Raw genomic sequence first — 23,112 nt, forward strand, 5'->3', positions numbered from 1 at the left:
ATATCAAACATTTGACCATATGCTGTTCTGTTCAATATCACATGGTGAATGTACTTGTTGTGGATGATCTATCGTTAGAGAAAGTAAAAAAGTAACACTAACACAGTACAAGTTAGAGTAAGGAGAATCTTGTCCTGATAGCATCTCATGGGAGTTCAGTTCAGTTCAACCATGGTACAACCTCTTCTCCATCACTCAATCCATTAGCTTGTCCTCTGTTGCCGTCTTACATATGTAGACCATTTAGAAATGTTTGTTGAAATGATGTTGCACTTTGGCTCTTTGGTATAAGAATGTCAGGGTGGATGGTTAGCCATGACCTGAGATTGTGTCCCGTGTCCCAGATGTGGTTAGGGTTAGGCAACTAAAACACCTGGTAAAGATTGTGGTCTTGGCTGAATATTGAAAAGGTCAACTCAGTGATAAGGTAAAATTGTAATACATCCCTAATTTTGCAGATATGTTTAATATAAATACTTCATCATTATGTAGATGTAAAAACATACTTTGTGTGGCATTACATTTCCTACAAAATGTATTAGCCAATGCTAAGTAGTTGTATATGAACAGAATGTTTAGGAGACAGGGTTGGTCTCAGCCAACTGACGCTTTATCTTGTAATTATTTTGGTGTTGCTGCACAATGTTCGAAAAAGAATTATGTGCAGTTGTAAAGTAGGATGTATGCAGGATTTATGCATGAAAGGGACTTTCAGAAGTTGCTACTGTGCCGCATAAAGTGACTTTCTGCTCAAACTTCAAGTACTGGCAACACAGAGCACCTTACTGACTTTCTCTTCCAAAATGATGTAAGAGAGATATGAGGACTTAAGATATTTTCTGCGTGACCATCAATTGTCTGCAGCTCAGCTTGTCATCTGGCCCAAGCTCCATAAGTGTGTCTGCTGGAAATGCATTGTAAAACTTTCACAAGGTGTCACCTTTTGCTCACTTTGTTGTTTCCCTTTTCAAGTTTCTGAGAGTTTTGGGAGAAGTTGTGATGGAGAAAAGGATAGCTGGATTCCATGAGAAAGCGATAGGAAATTGGGAAAGCTCCCACTAGACATTTTTGTCAGCAATACACAGCCTTTTCATCCACTGAAAGCAGGAGGACTCTTGCCGCTCTGGAACAGTGTAGAGGGTAAGTGTTTCTGCTTGGCCCACACTCAATGAAAATGTGCCTTTGCTTCTGGAGGCTTTTTATGTGGTTGACGTGGTTTCATTCAATCTTTTTTTCTTCTTATTTGGAGAGGTTAGTTATGTCATGAGTCACAGAGGACTTTGGAGGAGGTGAAGGAGAGGTTCTAGCATGGTTGGGTAATACAAAGCAGAAGACAAATACTGTGTAAGCATTTAAGGACTATATTTTCTGTCTTTACCTACTTGATCAACCTTTCGTGGGTTTAATCCCCAGACAATACATGTCCAACCAGGGTCTCTGTTTACATCTCCACAGCTGGTTATGTCTTTGCTTCTGCTTCTGCCCTCTGCTTCTTTGTGTAAGCTTGGTTTTAATTCCTTTGTTTGGCGTCCATTTAATTCTGAGTTCCTGATTAAGTTTTCAAACAACTATTGTTCCACTGTTATGTTCTGTTTTATAGCCCAGTTCATATTACACAGTCAGCCATTTTTTGCAGCCAGAAAGAATAGGCAACATACTAAACATTAACTTTAAAGCTTTACCCTCGCCCTATGCCTCACCTTCTGGTCAGAGAACAAGTGTGTACCTCTTGCTGACCCAGCACAAATGAGGGTTTAAGTGGACTAATAAAATCAGACCTGTTTTAAAAAATTGCACCCACTGAGATCAAGCAGGAGGGACTTTATTGTGGTGAGCAGATCATACTGTAGGTTGCCAAGCAGATCCTGTTCAGCTAAGGTCTCAGCTGCAGAGACCCTGCAATGGAAAGAGGCTTTAATGACCTGTTGTAAGGACCCCTCACTGTAACCCATTATCAACTGCAGGAAATGTGTGTTTCAGAGCTTTACACCTATTTTTTAAGGCTGGCACCGGTAGACTGAACTTCCTGCGGATAACTATCGAATTTCAAGTAGTAAAACTTTTTTTTTGGTTGGTTGGTTTTGATTTTTTTTGTGCTAAGGGGTCAAGTGTGAGTTTGAGTTTGAGTAGGTGGAGCTTTTTTAATCTACAGCCACACTACTGGCTCTGCTGTATTTGTGCAAAGCGGTGCTTGGAGCTAAACACATGCTCACAATGACAATGCTAACATGCAGATGTTTTGCAGGTATAATGCTTAGTTTAGTGTATTAGCATGCTAACATTTGCTAATTCTCACTAAACACAAAGTACAACTGAGGCAGATGGGAATGTAATTAGTTTTGCAGGTATTTGGTCATAAACCAAAGTATTGACAATTTACAAATCTGACTGGATGGTGGCACTAAATAAAAAGTTAAGGGATCACCAGAGTCATTAGGATTCATCTTGAGGGAGACATGAATGTCTGTACAAAATTTCATGGCAATCCATCCAGTAGTTGTTGAGATATTTTAGTCTAGACCAAAGTTGTGGACTGACTGACAGACCAACATTGCCATCCCTAGAGCCATGCCACCTGTGCCAAATTTTGTGGAACCAATAGTTGAGACGTTTTACTTAAAGCCACAAATGTCCACCTCATGGTGGAGCTAGAGGCAAAGCCAAGAGATCACCAAAGTTGTTAGGATTCATCCTCTGGGGACCTTGATGTCTGTATGAAATTTCATGGCAATCCATTCCATAGTTGTTGGGATACATGGTTTAAAATATGGTGAAAAAAATATGGTCAAAAGTATGAAAATGTCCTGGATTATATAACACTCTGCCTTTCACTGAAACCCACACACATTCACTTATAGGATCTGTCAAGTAGCTCAACATTAGTTATTGAGGGTCAGTAGTTTCTTAATCTTTTCCCCATTAGATTCTTATGATCTGGATTTTGATCTGTAGATGTACTAGTCAGAAGCCCTTTCGTACAAATGTCACAAAGTCACTGTCATACTTCTCTGTAAGATTATTTTCTTTTCTTACGTTGAAAAAAAGGCTTTGGACTAGTTTTCATTATGGCCTATAACCTCTTTTAGCTGAAACGTCTGAGGGAGAACCATAACTCTTCAACAAGATGAGTTTTTCCGGAACTTTGATTTACAGCCTCCCACCAGAAAGATGAAGAGGTTATTACAATAAGTAGGCTCTTTTAGGAAAAAAGAATCCTGTGCCTGTATGCACATCAAACAATTCCACTTTGTTTTATTCCCACACCTTGTAAAAAGATAATAAAGACTGCACATGTCAGCCAACAGAATCTGGAAATCCCTGGGCTGATTCAGTTAGACATGAGAGGGCAGGCATGGCCATCTAATTCAACTCACAAACACAAACATGCAGAGTTAGTCTTGAGAATAACGCAGACAAAGGCAGAGAGTGAGGAAGAGAACGATTGAAGGGAGTGATGAAATGCAGCAGCAACAGTGATGGACAGAGTAACCCAATAGCCCATATATTTACAGACCCACTTCCAGGCCTAGTGAGTCACTTTGCTGTTTTTAGTGCTGTAGTGGGGGGCACTGAATTTAGAGCTGTTGGTCAGTGTGTCAGGCTGTCAGACTATTTCTGCTGCTAGAGAGGTCAAGGGCACACTCACCTCCTTAATGTTTAAAGGGGAGCAGAAACTACATGGGGTCTGGGAAAGCACAGGTCCTAAATAACAGCTGGAGACATTTTCTGCTAGATAATTGAGACATGCTTGTACCAGAAGGTATGGGACTCTATAGACAAACCCAATCAGATAGAATGAGTTTAGGTTTTCTTAACCTAATAGTTATCACATCACTCCTTCTTTTTAGAAAAGATTGTTAATATATATGTTGATTTTTACACTGTCATTACTAAATTAAGATGAAGATGAATTTACGGTATACTAAATGAGTGAAGAGCAATAACACACCAGTGGTGTACGACGTCAAACATCTGTGTCTGTTGCTTTCTGTGTAAACCTGCGCACTGGTAGCATCAAGATACGCCACTGACTTCCCTATTTCTCAGGGTTGACACATGTTAAAGCTCCAGAAAAGCTTTTTGTCCCTGAGTACAGTGTCTTCAAATTCTCCAAGTTTAGTGATTTTGAATTTTTTCAGACAAAGTGAGGGATTAAGTCTAAATTCTTTAACTTCTTCAGCTAAATAGACAATTTAAAAACCAACTGGATTATCTGAAAAACGCATTATCACAAAGCTGTAAATGGGGCTGTTGACATTTTGGAGATACATGGTTTTTACAAGACAGCAACAATTTGCTCTCCAGATAGGGACATGCTAGCTAGACACATCACATGATGCAATGCTACGCTCTGCAGCTGGTGTGTTTTTCCCTTAAGACTTCCCTTAAGTTCTTTGCATGCAGTGAACAAACTGACTGCAGTTGGATTCATTTGCAGACTTTGAGGGAATCTTGGGTTCCTCCTGCAGAGTCAAAATCAAATGTAAAACAAAGTCATAGTCGAAGCACATAGTTTGGAACTTAACTGCAATTTTAACCCTGGCCTTGTGAGGCAATTGTAGCTGATCATTCAATTTGGCAAGAAGTCATTCAGTACAGAGCACTGCTGTAGTCAAGGCTGTCATATAAGCCATGTACTGTATACCCTGATGGTCGGGAGGAAAATCCCTCTCTGGAGTTTTTATCCTCCCACAATCCCCTTTGATGCCCTAATGATTGCCTACACTGCCATAGTGAAAGCTTGAGATGGAGAAACTGTGCACCCCGTCAAGATACCAACGTGGTGAATTCCATTGCTGTGAAGTATAATAGTATGTCTTGGAAATAGGTTTTAACTCGTTTTTTGAAGATATTTGGTACTGTGAAGACATGGAAAGCTACCCACAGAGGGTTGGGTGGTGCTGGAGCCAAATGAATTTTCCAGGTCTAGCGATTAGAAATACAACAGGGAGATCCCTCTTCTTCTGCTCCACTGATTCAATTAAGAGTTTAATCAGGCCTTGAATTGCATATTGTTTATTCTTCTTACCTTCTGCTGAGAGCCCTTGTACATTCACTCCTCTGGCATCCAGGAAACTGAGGCAGGCGTCCACATTCTCGATCTGTCGAGGAGACGGCAGACAGTCAGCACAAAGGACAGACACAGCAAGAATGTGACGATACTTAACATTCAATGAGCCTAAATGTCTCGGGGCAGAGGGCTCAGAAGATGGGGACGATCAGCGTTATTACCCATAAAGCACATCATTGTGTGGTTATTACCCGACCCCCGCTTGACCCTGGGACCCGGCTGCATGACATACTAACCGCAGTGTGTCGCCACCTACACAGCCCGGGGTGCAGCCTGCCTTGGCATGTCACACACATGCTCATATACATGAAACAGTGGTAGTAATGGGTACACACAGACACTAGAGACACATATACAGTGAATTCACATCCATGCACACACCCACACTGGGACACTGTAGACAGAAACAAACACACACAGAAAAAAAAAATGTACACACACACATTTGAATATGAACACAGGGTGCGTGGGACAGTGTGGTCCACTTGAGGCCTTTCACAACATAGTCAACAACTGTCACCGCTGCAAACTGGTATCAGTTTCACAAAGGCCCGCTAAGGTTGCAGTTATTAGGGGGATTTTTGCATTCCTTGACAGTGGCTAACGGGTGGCTTCATTAGCATTGTGGCCAGCCGCCAACGCCCCTCAGGAGGTCTGTTATGATGAGGTCAGAGGTCGGAGCGCTCCGCTTCAGCACAGTGTGCCAAGGCCGCACAAAGGGCAGGCGGGGCAACTCAGCCAGACGTCCAGCAGGCAATGATGATTCATGAGCTCTAAAGCTCTCCCTCTCTCTATTTATAATGCTCTCTCACTCAGTGTCCCTGTACGTCTTTGTTAGCGAGAGGGAGACTTTGTAGAACCAGGATAATGAGTCATATCTTTGGATACTTGCTGATTCTTCTTTTACTCCTATTGAGCTGAACTTGATTGTCCTCAATGGCTTAATAATGTGTATTTTTTGTGACATTTTATTCAACTGAGAGAATTAGCCCTGTCTTAATGATACAGAAAGCAGAACATGCGTGATTTTATAAAGTTTGTTTTCTCAAGAGCATATGTATTTTGTAGTTGTAACAAGCTTCAACAAACTTTTTGATTGCGATCACAAAAATACACATTTTTTTATGTTTGCACTATTTAAGGATATAAATCAATCTGTTTGCTCCAGTCTTTTCTGCCTTGAAGTTTGCTGTATTTGATCTGAGAAGAACCTGTTGCAGCTGATTCAGCTGCAAACTGCTGGAAGATGCAGAGAGGTCCTTTTTATCTATTCAACTATTTTACTATCACAACAAATAATTTGACATGGTTTTCTCCCAGTCACCATGAGAAATGTCTGACAAATGACATGCATGTCCTCCTTTGACCTTGTATATTATGGCAACTGTATAGAGAGAATTGTTATACTGTATATTTGTATGCGACTCCTTTATTTCTCAAAAGTTCAAAGTACAATTAAACTATTCTGGCCTGATCCCTATTAAAACCTCAATTACTGACTGGTAGTCTTAATGTAAAAAGGTCACTTCAAATGTTAATGGGTAGTTAACTCTCACCAGAGGAATCGACCACCCTAATACACAGGATGTGAATGGACAAAATTATCTTTATCTTTATATTTTAAGAAACAGTATTTCAGAAGAAATAGTTCTTATGAAAACTGTTCTGTGGACTATCCAGAGTTCAGTCAGACATGAAATAGATTATATGTGAATGTAGAATATGTACAGGTACAGCGTAGATGTCTGGTGTCTACACTCTGACTTTGTCACTCCCCAAAGGAAGCACCAAGCTCAGCAAAAAATGGAGTGGGGAGTGACAACACTAGCTTCCCCTGCAAGGAAAGGTAGACTCAGAGACTGCAGGTGGATACTGGGGTGGAGGTGGGGCTTTTGTTTTCATAGAGCGACCAAGTCCGCGTAGGGAGGTTAGGGTGGATGGATGGGTCAACAAAACATCAGACTTTAACACGGAAGACTGCTGTTTATTTCCCATTTCCTACCAACACTCAACATTGTTTTTTTAAAAAAAATAGCATGATCACTATTGTCCCCTTATCTTGACAACGTGTTTACCATGGCAACAAAGGTCCCCCAACCTTAGAGTAGTCATTTTAACCCAAACCATGATCTTTCCCTAAAACCTAACCAAGTGGTTTTTTGTCTAAACCTAATCAAATCTTTACCATAACGTTGTCACATCATAAAACAGATTTATAATTTTGAAAGGCACAAACAAATAATGTCGTCCTGATAGTGGTATCAGATCATTCTACAGGGAATGGATTTTGTCATTTAATTTGGAGGACTTGTTGAGTGACAGCATTGCTTTCAGGTAAGCTGTGTGGCAGCAGACATGGCAGCAAAAGGGTGAGCAGAACACTGACGGTTTAAGTACACCATCATGCATAAACGGGTGCGTGGGATTCATATTGCAGTGAGAGGAGTATGCCATGTGAGCGTAATGGCAGATTTGAGTCGTACCTCTGAGAGCACCTCCCTCCCTGTCACTTTCTCTCCACAGACTGATATGTTTACAGGGACTGTATCAACAGGGAGCCCTGTGGGACAAGAAGTCACACACACAGAGCTTCTCCATCTGCCTGACACAACTCACAACCTCCCACCTTCCAATACCACACACATTCACAGCAGGCACCAAACCCCCTCACATGTGGGCTTCCATATCCTCTTCAAACATGCGGCACACAAAGACTGACACATGTGTGCCCTGGTGCTCACTTGTTTGATTATCCCACACACACTCTCAGAAGTTTGTATGTGGAGAGACATGTGTTGAGCAGCGTTTGTGAATGCTCATTGCTATAGTCTTAATTAGACTGAGCATGAGGTGGAATGTAGGGGTGCTCAAAGTCTTCCAAAATAAACAGCCTATAGGCACAGATGATATGTAATCAGCAATATTTGCATGATAACAGCCATTTTTATCGAGGGACAACTAAATCAGGCTTGGAAGGCCTTGCTGTAGCATTTTGCATCTGTTCCACAGGCAGTGCGTGTGTTCATGTGTGTGTTTGAAGGCTGGTTTAATAGCTGATAGAGACAAAAAGGAGTGAACTCATAAACACACAGTAAATCTCTAGTTGGAGACAGATCTCTGTCTTTTAATGTTTTTTTAAAGGACAGGCATCACCAGTGAAACCCGTGCCTTCCTCCTCTAAGCCTTCAAGTGACACTCCAACCAGAAATTCTGAGGCTTTTAGATGAAACCGCTGTTTGTTTTTAGTCGGCCTTAACTCTAAAATGACGTAAACAAGCGGAATAATGATTGAAGGCGTTGATGACGGCTGGGGCATTAATGTTCCGCAGGGTTCTGGCGATGTTTAACTGCTAGTTTGGTGGGCGGTTTGGCTTTGTGGCATCCTGTAACAGCTTCTCGAGAAACCAACATCATTTATTTTTCCGACGCAGGCTGGCATCAGACAGATCCACATAAGCCATTAAAAGCAATTTGGAAAAGGGCATTTTGATGAGGCGCACTTCACCAAATCATGAAGTACTTAGAGCAGGAAAAAGGGAGCACATTTTGAGGAGTGACAGGAGGGCACATGTGCAACAAGCACTGCGGGAAGGAAACTTGCCACTAAGCCTGGAAGAATTATGAGGGGGAGCTGTTAAGTTTCTGTGATAATCAATTTCAATTAAGCTATGTTTCATTTACAGAGCCACATTACAAATCAAAATATCACATTCCAACTGACACAGGCAGCAGAGTGGAGAAAATCTTGTACCACGGCTGGATAACACGAGCCTTGCAGAGTACAAAACCGCATTCCCTGCTTCAACCTGTCTCCACAGACTCCTCTAAAATCACTGATGAGTTAGCATTAATACTTTAAGAAAGAGGTAGAGATTGAGGGAAAAGATAGATGAGAAGACCAATTGAATGAACACTCGTCTTGGCCGCAGTACCATCCTGTACAGCACACAAGTCTTAAAAGATTGAAATTACTCTATATTGGCATAGAACGCAAAGCTGTGATATCCTTGTAACCTCTGGTGGTTGAAATCACAAGAAAACCAGATTTTTCATACAGTTCTCCTTAGGCACAAAGCAAACATGCAGTAATAATCCTTCAGATTTTTATGAAATCAAAGACTATTTATGGTCGGCATTTTTTTCCCAAAAGCTATTCAATGTATTTGCATTCTGTAATTACCACTCTACATAGTAGTTATCATCGTTAGTGGCTGAGACCGCCGTGCTGGATTCAAATTGTCTGCCTACACAAGAGGGATTCACAGAAAACAATGCATGCATAGAATCCAGTGTTACTGTTTAGAATTTTCTCATTGATATCAGAATCACTGTTTATTGTTCACTCTCCTACTGCTGTATCAGATCTGTATTAAGTTACTGCTAGTGCTAACTCAACATTTTCTACTGCTGCTGCATCACATTAAAAGCATTCAACGGGCAAAACATGGGGATGCTTTTATTTTGAGCAGTCACAGGAAACACAATGTATTTGTCACCGAGGTTAGCACGGACAGCGATCGTTTATCAAGAATGTGTCTGCAAAACAAGACATGGTCATTTTCAGCATTTTTTGACAGCAGATCGGTCAGCAATCAGATCAACAAACCAGATCTCCACCTCAACTGAGCAATTCCATGACATGAGATGTCTATCTGAACTTAAACTGCATTAACGCTCAATGATATTGTATCTTTGACAAATATGAATGCAGACTTGAAGTCCACTCAATTACTCCACTTAAGTTAGGGGGGGGGGGAATCTAAAATCAGCATGGTTTGGTTAACTATGATGTCAAGTTTATTTGTTTTTAGTAAATTGGTTAAAACATGCAAAATCACTGGTATGGTCCTTTCTGATTACCTTTGTTAGTATTTTTAACATGAAATTCCACCTTTACTGCGTTTGGTAAATCTCTACAGCAAAGTTGTAGTATTTCTACAGTACTTCAGTGTATTTTGATACCCTTTCCACTCCTGGTAAAAAGTGAGATTTGGTGAGACACAGAATGAGACACTAGCTACATCTGCATGCTTGCCGCTTAATTTCCACACGTCTCTCCTCGCTTGTGAAAAGTGTGCTGGGGCATGTTGGGCCTCTCTAAAGGTATCAAGTGACTGATGTATGATGGCTGGAATTGGAAAGTGTTAGCATCCCTTAGATGCAACTGTCAAATACAAATGGGCCAACACCTTAATTACCACTTCCTATGGGACACAAAACAACCTCCTTCAAGACAGGACTGGAAAACCAGGCGTTAGCGCTTTACAGCACATGAGCACAGCTCAATAATTGAAGGGTTTTAACCCAAAATGCTACATATCCACTGGAAAATACGTGCCACCTTAAATCCCTTTCAAAAACACAGATGACTCAAGCTTCACAAACAGAGCTATTTTGTCAGTGAGTCTTGGGATGACTCAGTTAACTTCTAGTTTTTCTTTCCAATCTGTTTTACTTTCAACCCAGTGATTATATTCTGAATGCTGTCAATGTATATTAATTTATTTACACCCACGTGAAAATTGTGCTCAAATCTCATCCTGGCGGTTGGAACCTGAATCACCAGTGGGGTCAGCGACAGTCATTAGGGGCTGCGGGTTATTTGTGTTCCTCAAGGAAACCACAACAGCAAAGCGCTGATTGGCTTTTGCAGCATCTCTTTAGATTTTTCTTTTGCTTAAGGCAGTAAATCAAAGTCTAGTGATGAGTCAGGGGAATCCAAATAAATCAAATTAAAATCCTTCACGTACAAACAACTGTGTCATCATTTTAAGCCTTTCTCCCAGCAGATCAAAATCGATACCAGGTAAAGCTAACAAAAATGAGTTTTGCCTCAGACACCCCTGTATCAAAGTTTGCTTTTTTCTTCCATTCAGTGCATATGGCAGAATGTTGAGAAGATAAATACACACTTTCTGTATCTATTAATTCCTCTTGGCATTTGAAACCTAATGAGAGCAGAGCTCATCACTCATGCTGAGGCGACACATAACTGGGATACTTTTTACAGCCAGAATATACTTTATTAATCATTGCCGCTGAGCTGAGCTGCTTTGAAATCCAAACATTTACAGACAAAGCCAAATCTCTCTTCCTTTTACCAAACAAACCACCTCTCTCAATGACTATCACTTCTCCGTCAACTCTTCTCTTCAGGCTCGGGGTCTGACACTTGTGCTTCCACTGGACTCATCCCAAACACTCCATTGATTCCTCTTTCACCCTGCCCCACCACTCTCAATGCGTCCAAAAGCAGACAGCTGCTGACAGACGATGAATCAGAACGGATCAAATGGGACAGAGCATTAGAGCAGCTGATGGGCAGAGGGGAGGCTGGGTTAAAGGATCCTGTTTCATAATCCAGGGATCATCGCTCATCATGTCAAAATCCAAAGTAAAGAAACTTTTTTTCATCTGGCATCGGCTGAAGAAATGTTTTATGCAATATTGATCAGTGAGGCAGTCCCCATAATCCCGTTGCCCTGACTGAAATCTTTCATGGCTGGTAGCTGAGGATCTGTCTTTCCAAAAATCTTTGAAAAAGAGGTTATTGCTCATTTTTACAAACACCATGAGTGTAAAGCTGAACCTCATACATCCATTCAGACTTACAAAGTTAATGTTTGCATTCATAGCAGCCTAAATGTTATGAAACTGTACGCCATAAAACTTTTTCTAACGCAAGAAAACCAAACTAAAATGATTCAATTCAAGTAGCCGAGGCTTCAGAGACAAAACAAGCTCCAAGCTGATTTTTAATCACATCATACCTCATATTCATGTAAATAAAACAATAATTTTCTTTAAGGATTTTACTGGCTGTGACGTTCCTAGTTCTTTAAGAAACTACTGTACTAGCTCAGTCAGCATATAAACACACATGATGTATAATCAACAGGATCTGCATGGCAACACAAGCCTATATCCATGGATGTCTCAATTATATATGGTGGTTCAATTTCAAATGTTTACAGCATCAAATAACTTGGAGGGCCTCCATGTGGCTTTGTGCATCTGCTGCACAGACAGGGTGTGTGTCCATATGTGTATGTAGGCTGTGTGTGAACGAGTGGCAGAGAGAGAGAGAGAGAGAGAGAGAGAGAGAGACAGTCAACAAAGATGTCATCCATGAAACAAAGATGTTTCATGGATGACAAAGACCAACGAGTCACCTCATCAATCTCTGGGTTAATCTCTTTAAATCCTATTTCACTGCTCAAAGTCTCATTATCACTTCTGTTGATGATGCCGTCTCAAAAAAATAGCAAAATGATGCAAGGGACATGCAAGATTGCCTTTGTTGTTATTTCATCCGTCCCCTTTTTCTGTCTCTGTTCTCCATTTTATTTTCTTTCATTTTAGACACATTTTAGCCCCTCATTGTAGAATTATGTGCAATTCTACAACAACAAAATTATGAAAGAACAATAGCAGCCTTTCAGTGTCACTGTAAAATATCCTAGATGTGTCACCATGGAGTTCGACTTCAGAAATGGCTGTGCAATTAGAGAGGTAGTCCAGCAATTTAGTGATGCACTTGCACAAGGTTGAGGGACTCACGAGAGACGCATTTTTAAAATACGGTCAAAGTCGAAGCAGCAGAGATATCCTGACTTTTAGTCCCAAGTGTGGGTAGAGCTCCAAACTGGACCCTACATTTACCATAATGCAACTCAATAGAGTATTTACTTAGACAGTCCCTGTCAGGTCAATGCCCGCAGAAGGAATTGTGCAGCGATACTGCTAGCTCACCTAAGATCACTGAGCTAGCTAACGATAAAGCTCATCCGAGGAGGATGCCATTAATGTTTACATCCTGCGCGAGCCATGAGCAGATGCACGCTTTCTTCTGCGCGGTGATACGGTTGGCGGGTGTAGTTCGGTAGAAAGAAAATAGTTCCTTCATGAAACTGCTCACAACAAGTCTGAGTCTTGAGTCTTGAGTAGCCGGGTCATGATTTCTGGAAAGAGACATTGCTGTTGAGTATTTCGAAATGTATTGAGTTTTTTTTTTTTTTTTTGGTGCTTTGAGCACCACAAGCAGCAAGTGCCATCTTATTTCATTATATTCGAGAGAAGGCAGACATCTCTATGGCTGATATCGCCAAAACTCGGCAACTCACACCAAAACAATCTAGATGGATAAATAGCACTACAGGTAAAAATATGTATTTTTGATTTTGGGGTGAACTGCCCCTTTAAGTATCTAGTCTATCTAGTCAGATGGAGTAGTCCCTCATTCGTCCAGGAGTGTTCCATCGTAGAAAAGTCTCTTTTGTCTACTCTTTTGTCTTCTGTTATGTCGCTGAAAGGAGAGCTTCTGTAAAGTGACTTTATAACGCACTTTTTGCTGCAACAGTCTTTAGGCGACTGCAGTCACTGAGCTTTTTCATTGTCTGACGTTGTCTCACTGTATCTCTCTCTGTCTTTCTTACTCATTCTTTAAATCTGGATATATACTCTTACCCTCTGTGTGTGTCCGATAAAACAGAGGTGCAGATTTTCCCAGATGTTAAATGTCAGATGCAGTTTCCTCTGCTGCAATGCTCAGTCAGCAGTGATAAATCAGGTGCAGCCGCTATTTGTATAAATTTACATTCCCTTCTCCTATATTTTTCGCCTCTGAACAGTAATGCCAGTAAAGTGTAACATGGTGCCGCTTTTCCTCCATTTTACCTGCTCATAAACTCAGTGTGGTCCTTTAGTAAGTAAGGAAAAACACAATTTAGCTGTTTAGCACCAAGAAAGGGCAGCAAATCCTTAGTAAATATCCCCTTTAATCTTCAGTGATGGCTCAAAAGTTCAATGTAAACGTTTTAAAGCTGCTCCTCTGATGATTTTTTTAAATCTCATTTCATCTGCCTGAATGGGAATCAGTCCTCAGCGTGAACGTATTAAGGAGATACTGCATTCAAAAGATAGCACCCCATTCATTCTTATGAAAGTTGCTCACTGGGCACATACACTCATAGAGCATGTACATTAGAGTCCTTCTCCAGCCAAGACGGTTGAGAGCATGCGCGTTCGAGACTTCCGCTGGCCAAGCCGGCTGACTTCCTTTTCCCATGATTGTGTATGGGAAAAATGCTTTTTGGGCCTGTGCGCGTCATGTATTGTACACGGAAGTTGCAATACCCATACGGTCACTGCGAAAAAATCGCTTCACAGCCTAGCTCTGTTCCTGTAGGCTTGGTCCTCAACAGAGAGCTAAGATGTCAAATTTTCACCTTATTCATCTAAATCAGGTGAGGTCAGTTGCAGGAAATCCTCTGCTCACAGGAAAAGATGAATCAAAACATTAAAATTGACAAAGTCTCTTTTACAAAACAGTGAGTGAACAGTGCATCCAGAGAAAGCTGGACTCTTGAATCTTTTACCTCCTTTGTCTTTTTGGTTTAATATAAAGCTGGGGTGATAAAGAAGAGAGTGATAAATAAGAGTCAACATTGCTTAGTGCAGCTTAAACTTGGGAGTAAGTGTTAAAAATAAATCTAAACCAAAGTCATGAACTTTGACTTTTGAAACACATGATTGCTGTTGTTTTCACTTTATAGGGCAGTGTAAACTACAAGCCTGTTTTTGTTCAGGCAGTGAGGAATGAGAGTGACGCTCAGCGATCTATTGCAGCAATGACACTTGCCTTGTCACGCTGCGGGTGGCTGAGGAGGGTGCCAGGCGGGTCAGGTTTACTAAGGGCAGGGAGGCTGGAGAGGGAGGCTAACAGCACAAGCCACGGTGGCCGATTGTGAATGAGCCGCCAATGGGCCCTTGGGCAAATACTGAACAATAGATAGAAGGAAGATTGACAGAAGATAAAGAAGAAAGAGAATTCAGCCTTCCTCACACATTCTTAATTCTAAGGAGCAAAACAGAGAGAATTTGTGAAGACTGCTTGATTTATACTTTATTAGGCAGAAGGTTCAGAACAGTGAAGAGAGACTGCAGCTGGTGCGTCACAGTCAAAAAAACTGAGCAGGATCAAAGGTTACCAGTCCTTCACTGCGCCTGTTTTAACAAGCCAGTTCTTTGCTCCCTTAACAGAACATCTGTCGATGTCGTTCAGTTATAATGAGTGATTAAAAGCTTCCAATTGAGTTACAAGTGAGCCTGTAACGAGCCCCTTGGTGCTCTGTTCATGCTGCTAAACTGGCTAACATATGAGAGGGTCAACCTGTGTACCAGAACACACACCTCTTGCAATAAATAAACCAGCACTTGCAGAGGAACAATTAGAAAGGTGTAGTGGCAATTTCTTCGGAATAAAGAAACACTCAAGGCAATCACTTGTCTTTCTGTAGGTTTACTTCAAGCGTCTGCAGACGGACTCACAGCAGCAAAAATATACATCAGTATAATCTGCTCTGAATGAGTTCAGAAGAATTGTAGAAAAGAACCGGTCTGTAAGAAATACCCCTGTCTGACAGTGAAAATTTTGGCCAAATACTGCAGTGATTCACACAGCAGTCCCAGACCTGCCCTGCTGACGTCTGTCACGCACACCCCTCACGGTAGCGAGAATCGGTATACCCCGGGCCCCCTTGAATAAACTCATCAGAAAGAGAGTGCTGCCACAGCCACTAGGTTCACTGGATCAGTGAACAGCGGTGAGTGAGCCTCGGACACTCAGGGCAGCAGGCCCCCTCTTCTCCACCCTTCCTTGCTGGGGAGGTTGAGGTAAAGAGTCCCAGACTCTAGCCGTGCACGATCTTAACCTGCCGCTCCGAGCACCCAAGTCCTCTCACATGAGTGAAAATGCCGACAACGCCAAATGTAGTGGCAATTGCTTCGGAATGAAGAAACACTCAAGGCAATCACTTGTCTTTCTGTAGGTTGGTAGGACTCACAGCAGCAAAAACATACATCAGTATAATCTGGTCTGAATGAGTTCAGAGGAAAAAGAGCATCAGTTATTTATCAAGTCTTCAGGGTCAGGCTCCTCAACCCGGGGAGAAGAGTGTCCCTGAAGTCTGGACATAACAGTCACTAGGATGTTTTGTAGTTCCATGTCATCATTACCAGTGTACTGTTCTCATCATGCAGTCCAAACAATCATACACAGAACAAGTATTGACGCCAAACAATTATGTATAGCATCTGTATGTTATTATATCAGAGAGTCCGTTAGTTCTTGCCATTACAAAGGCGATGGACCCCAAAGAACCTTCATAAGAGTCAGAAACGAAGAGACACTGTTCACACAGTGTGAGGGTAGTAATGACTTTTAGCACAACAGCTGCTGAGGGACTTGAGCAGCCATACATTAAAATATGGATCACACTCTAAGTCCTTGGTATTGATTCTAGTCATGCACCCCCTTCAACACCTATTGCACTAATCATGAAACATACTGACACAAGATATCTTCTTCTTTGACATACTGTATACTGTGTTGAAAGCAAGACAAATGTTTGTAGGTCCAAACAAGATACACAGATGCATTGAAAATGATCTTCTTTTCAATATGCAGATGAAATAAGAAGACGGATAAACACCAAATGTTGCCTTCAAAGCTATACATGCCAAAAATGTGACATCTGCAGTGGACAAACTCAGTCCAGGATCCCATCTCAATATTATGTGCACAGGGGTCTCTGTCTTGAAAAAGGAAGGATTTTGTTTTGTTGCTGCCTCAGCCGTTGACAAAGAGGACATTTCTCACTCTCTTTTACATGCCAGATTTACCATCTGACAAGGGATTTCAACTTAAAAGCCTCTGGTCACAAGTTCACCTCTCTACCATCCAGGCATCTAGACTGTGAACAAGAAAAGAGAATGAATTATACTCCCTCTATAGCTATAGTTTCAGCAGTCTAAACTGGCCATCTGCCTCTGCCCTCTTTAGGCCACTCGCTGCCAATTGCTGGGCATGCACAATGACATCAGGGATGTTTCAGAAGCCCAGAGTTCCCATCATCCATTTGTCGGCGTATTTCCAGACCAACTGACTCTCATAATACATGAGTCGCCTGACAGCCAGGGTTGATATACTCAAATTAACGACCTGAGGAATAGTGTCACACAGATGCCAGTTGGTTTGGCCTTGCAAGAACCCAGGCCAGGAACTCCAATTAGGAACACGATCAATTAGAAGCAGAGATTTATAGCGAGCTGTGCTGAATGATGAAGCGTCGGGCCGGTGAAGATGATACTACTGAGTGGCTCGTGCCGTTTGTCCTCTTGTCTGGCTGGTGTGCAGGCTGCCAACAGATGGGGCCCAGATGACACTGGTGGGCTTTTATAGTCTCCAAGAAACCCTAGACTCAATTAGGCCTCAAAGGCAGCATACCAAGTCCAAACCTGTTTCTGTACTTTTCTAGTATAAGTGGAAATTTCTTATTACTTTGCTGATTCGAATGAGTTTGCTAACTTCAGTTTAGTTTAAAGACTCATAGTCACTAACATTGTAGTTTGTTTGTTTTTTAGCCATGCTAGTGGCATGGCTCTAGGGATGGCAATGTAGGTCTGTCAGTCAGTCCACCATTTTGGTCCAGACTAAAATATCAACAACTACTGGATGGATTGCCATGAAATTTTGTCTCCCTCAGGATGAATCCTAAAGACTATGGTGATCCTTTAACTTTGTCCAATACTTTGGTTTACGACCAAATACCTGCAAAACTACTTAAATTCCCATCAGACTCAGCTATACTTGTGGTTGCTGATTAGCAAATGTTTTCGTGCTAACACACTAAACTAAGATGGTGAAAATAGTAAAGATTATACCTGCTAAAAATCATCATGCTAGCATGTTAGTCATTGTGAGCATGTTAGCATGCTGACGTTAGTATTTAGCTCAAACCGCTGTTGTGCATAAGTACAGCATCACAGAGCCGCTAGCATGGCTGTCAACTCTTAGTGCTGTTTTAGGTTAAACAATTACATCATCAATCAAATGCGCATAAGTAACTGTTTGCCTCACTGTTCATTATACCATGATAGTGCACCTGTGACTATTTTTAGTTCAACTTTTTGCTGAAGTTTTTCTCTCAGTTTAGCATACAAAACTAGCACTGTTTAAAGGTCAGCAACCACCTATCTGCAACTGAGGTATTCCATCTTGGTTGTTTCTATGGCTTTCATGGTCTTTAAGTAAGGTTTTAACTAGGAAGTAACAAGCTGTATATTATGACTGAGCTGACAGTGCTGGTGCTTTCTGTCACCAGTGAGCAGAGCTGCTAAAACTACTGATTTTGTATTTCAATTGCGGATTCACTGTTAAAGATTTGTTTATTAATGGTCTGAACAATATTTTTTATGGGAATAGCAAGCAACTCTCTTCATGCTGTGAGAAATAACAGCATTTTCACTTGAGTTCGAAGTACACAGATAGTAACACACATAGATGTCAGATGCAGATGTCACCCACACAGTCACCTCAGCATTAATTCAATTTTCCTATATATTTCTATTACAACACCTATCTAGAATTTCTTCCTCATCTTGAAAACTTCTTACTGACACCACTACAATTCATTAAAAATGTACAACCTCGTCATGGCAATGCCATGGTGTGTTCATCCAACAATGCAATATAACGTAAACTGATTTATCTTGAAATATGTAGTGCACTAAAATTTGACAAACTATCACAATTTCACACAAACGCTCCCTCAATGTGAATCAACAGCCAAAGAAATTACATTGTCAAATCAAACTGGATCGGGCGTGAGCCATGGCTGCGGATAGCCGATCTAAATATGATCCATGACACACTTAAAATCCATTTCCACAAATGAAAAGCAACAAGAAAGAGTTTATTTTAAAATGGTGAATTGTTTGATGTAATCTCTCCTACCCTGACCTGCACAGCCTTCTGCTGACAGATGCTGTATCTCTGCAGCCTTGCATTTATGTAAGATTTTGACAAGAAAGTGTTTGTTTTTCCCTCAAATCCTTTGCTGAGGTCGCTAGAAGCTAACATACGTACACACACACCCAGAAAGTGAAACTGCACAGTCATCCGTATTGCAGGGAAGCGCTCTGTGGTTTGCTAATGATGTCTGTCTATAATGAGGAGGATTAGTGTTGCGAGACTTTAATATTTTCTGCTGAATGGGCCTCTTCTGCCATCCCTCGCCTGCCGTTCTTGTGTTTGAGCACGATTCTTCTGAGACATGAAAAAAAAAAATCCTTCACTCCATTCAAAAACCTGAGTGCACATCTAATTCCTTTGGATGTCTTTACAATTACAGGAAACTGCACTGTCAGAGGGCATGAGGTTTTACATGGGAGAGGGATTGCAGAGTGTGCTGTGAGGTGAGTGAGACGTTTGAAGGCTTGACACAAACACTGTGTGAGATCCTTAATCCATAGAATGCATTTATACTTTAATATCACATGCAGTTAGCAGACACTATTCAAAATCCAAAAATGAGAAGAGGGTCAAATCCATCCATTGCAAGTCTACAAGTAATCTAGAAGGGGTGAGGACCATAGTGAGAGATGAACTGAGAGGAGAAGACAAACAAAAAAACTTGTTTGGGATTTGTGACACTCTTCTTCCTAACCTAGACTTCTGTCTCCAAACCTGCCTCACATCACTCTCTAGCCACTGAATCACATCCATGTTCTACATTTTCCATCTCTACGCTTATCTATTATCACAAAGCTGAAAAACAGTGAAAAGAGACGTATTCAACCCAGTGGAAAGAAACAGAACCAGACTCAAATCTCCACTGAATTGAAAGCCCCTCGTACCATGCTCCTGTCATTCCTCATTCTCATCATCTTCACTGGCTTGCTCAGTGGTTGCAGATGATTCCTTCCGGGACCAAATATGTGGTCGAGGGTATGGTTCTGTAGACAAGCCCCGCTCCCAATTTCAGGAACAAATTCCCAGCAATCATTAGTTCCTACACCAATAAATCCAACCAAAACTATTCCCCAAAACACACCAGCCGCAAGCTCTACTGGGTAAAAACGGGCATGTTCGCAATTTCGACCAGTCTGACCACTGGGAACGGCAGGCCTCAAAGATTGAGGATTCCCATTTGCATTAACAATGCAAAACAAAGATGTTTCACAGGCCTACAGTAAAAAGACTTGTTTTTCGATTACTGCACGCAGCTACTGTGCAGTACAGATATGGACAAAGTAGAGGTTTTGTTGCAGATTGCTGCACTTTTGCTCTATCCTCAAGAGAAACAGTAACAAAGGAAATCTGTCTGCAGTATTATAAGTAGTAAAACCAGGGATTTGGGGGATCTAAGAGAGGATCAACAAGCGGTTAGTTAAAGGCTGGAAATGTAACTATAACTCCCTTTTTATTGCATTATTTTCCATCTAAATCTAAAGAAAGTTATGGGACAGCATTTTAAAAGCGCTGACATTTCAATCTTCAATTTCACATTAGCAATCAAGTGACCAAAGTTTGACCTTTTACTATTAATAGAGGATACCTGCACACTATAAATGTATTATTATTATATTCTGTAACAGAAGGGAGATCAAAGGTCGGACTGTTTTACATATCGTTCTTGATGAGAGCAAATTAGAGCAAGTAGAGGAGGGAAAAGTAGGAAAGGGTGGCTATTAATTCATAGTTCTACTGTTCTTTGCCATGCTATCCCATGAGCTCTCTGAGCTGTCAGAGGTGATACCCTTTGGCCTTATAATTATAAGGACTAAGTATTCCAATTGCCAATTGATGGCATGGACTGGCTGGCTGGCTAGCTGAGTTCGAATGAACAGGAAATTACGTAGCTTGATCTGATCAGATGATAGATCTAACTGGAGTATTTTGGTCATGAAACAAAATAACTTTAGAAGGAAAAAATGGAAGCAAAAGGAATTGGCTGCTGGTGGCAGATGTCCATGGTTGACTTGTAGATCTCTCGCATTGTGAACACTGGTTTAGACAAAAAGAGTGTATTTTGCATGTAGATTAGCTGAAAAGCTTGCAGATACTATTGCCGTGCTGGTTTCTGCTCCTCAGCTTCCTGCAGCTGCTGAGTTGGCCTCTGTCCACTCACCGGACCGGCAGCGACCCACCACTTAGAGAAACAGGCTTGTGACTGCAAGATCACCGTTTCAAGTCCCAAATGGGGAAAAATCTGTGCAGAGGAAGTAAACCAGACTCATCTGCCCCTCCACTAACAGCTGCTGCTACTGTGATGTCTCTGGCCAAGGCGTTTAAGCTCCAGGTGCTAGGTGGCCAGTGACAGATTTCCAAAATTCACAGCTCTTGTTGTCAATATGCAGCCAAAAGTAAAAAAAAAAAATAGGGGGGAAAGGTTGTCAGTAAATAACTAAAGTTTCAGATTGATATCAGTGTTCAAGCCCATGGGATAAACAAGCCAAACAAAATACTTTAGCACTTGAAGAGCCATATGTTCATGTTTCATCACCTTGATCTCTAAGGGTAGTTTGGTTTATCTGTTCCGGCCAGGGGAAAAAAAGCTACATTATTGCCTTTTACTTCTGGTTCACACCAGCCTTGTTTAGTCCGGTTGAACTGAACCCTGGAGCGTTTACCCCCTTGATGTGGTTCATTTTTGTTGGTGTGCCGGACTCGAACTCGATGTGGACCAAACAACTGCTCTCTGGTCCGCCTCAAAGGGGTTGTCTCAGACCGCTGTCAAGTCAACTCTGGAGCTGTTCATTTCTGGTATGAACACCATTCGAACCAATCACAAAAAGCTTACCATTGTATGTGTCATTTCATTTGTTAAAAAAACTTTTTCTCTTCCTGTTTTGGTGACTGGTGAACTAGCAGCGTGTTTGCTACCAAAATGTTGACAAACCTGAACTCACTCAAAGAGAACATTTCTCAATTACTAGAGAAGGTTTTGATTATTTAATACCCGGTGTTTTACCAGATGTTCATATGCGCTGTAAAGTCTGCTGATATGCGCTACAGATGTACACCAACATGAACAGAACCTGAGGGTGCTTCATAATGTATGATCCAAGTAGAAATTTGGAGGGGTTTGTTGTCTTTTTACCTGCCGACTGTAAGACCAATAATCAAACGACATCTCCACCACAATTTCTGGACCGTTTTGCCAGTTTTGCCTTTGTGAACGCAAATCAGACCAGTTGAAACAATGTAACATCCTCACATTGGTTCGATTCAGGAACCAGACCTTTAGGTGTGAACCCTCCCTTGGATTGATAGCTTTCACACCAGCCCAAACTAACCGAACCAAGTGGCACAAATGCAGTAAAAAACAGTAACAATTAGGAGGACAAAATTAGAGATACTTTGTGCTGACTATTTTGTCTCAAATATCCTGATGCAAACTCAGAGCTAGCATGTCTTCAAAGCAACTACTTCACAAACTGTTCCTTTCACCTTCCACAGTAAAAACCTTGTTTTTTTCAAACAGTGATTGTGCTAGCTGGCTACATCTTTGTGGATGTTGTGTGTCTGTGTGTGTGTATGTGTGTGTCAGATGTTTCCTTCCCTTTGCGCCCACGCTATAAGCAACCGTGCTTCCTCAAACTTCAGATTCCCAAGCTGGCCGGACCCTCTGTGGTCAGAGCAGGTGGTGGATCAATGGGCTTAGTAAAAGACTGAGACAAAGAGCTTGCACACACAAACACACATAGAGGTCGCTGGCATATCGAGCCACATGCTTACAGTGCTGCTTGCAGCTCGCCCTAAGTGACCAGTGCGTCAGTCTGCACTCAGCTGTTTCTAGCCAGGACTAGAATCACTTTATGTGACCAAAATAAAAGGGGTTTATCTTTGCAGAACTGGTTTTGACACACTGAACTCACTGCAGTGAAATTAGGGGTTACCAGGATTCACATGACCTTAATGCTTTTTTCCTTCCTGGTTCTTTAATGTTGTTTTTCTAACAGAGTGCACAGTCTGCTTCCATTACAGCTGGACCTTGGAGGAAAAAATAAAACAGCTGAAAACTGTGCTGAACGTGTGAAACTAGTTGTAAAATATATTCTGCTACATTCCAGTGATGGGACGCTTTTGGAAAGATTCCCTGATTTTCCTCAGACGTCCCCAGAGAGTTTATCAAATCCATCAACTTCTCTACTAACTAGCAGAAACATTGAAATGCTGACACATATTAGGACAATGC

At 41.5% G+C, this 23,112-nt stretch overlaps 1 protein-coding gene across 13 annotated transcripts in view; it reads right to left on the reverse strand.

Annotated features, from left to right (window-relative positions):
- nav3 (neuron navigator 3) overlaps positions 1 to 23,112 on the reverse strand; it is a 336,822-nt gene that overhangs the window by 117,773 nt on the left and 195,937 nt on the right. For all 13 annotated transcript variants that reach the window (XM_044186959.1, XM_044186957.1, XM_044186952.1 and 10 more), the window contains one exon: positions 5,030 to 5,102. In XM_044186959.1, coding sequence (XP_044042894.1) covers positions 5,030 to 5,102 — 73 coding nt within the window. The remainder of the gene's footprint in view (positions 1 to 5,029; positions 5,103 to 23,112) is intronic.

The sequence above is a fragment of the Siniperca chuatsi genome, linkage group LG23 (assembly GCF_020085105.1).
Source record: "Siniperca chuatsi isolate FFG_IHB_CAS linkage group LG23, ASM2008510v1, whole genome shotgun sequence".
In the NCBI taxonomy this organism is placed as follows: domain Eukaryota; kingdom Metazoa; phylum Chordata; class Actinopteri; order Centrarchiformes; family Sinipercidae; genus Siniperca; species Siniperca chuatsi.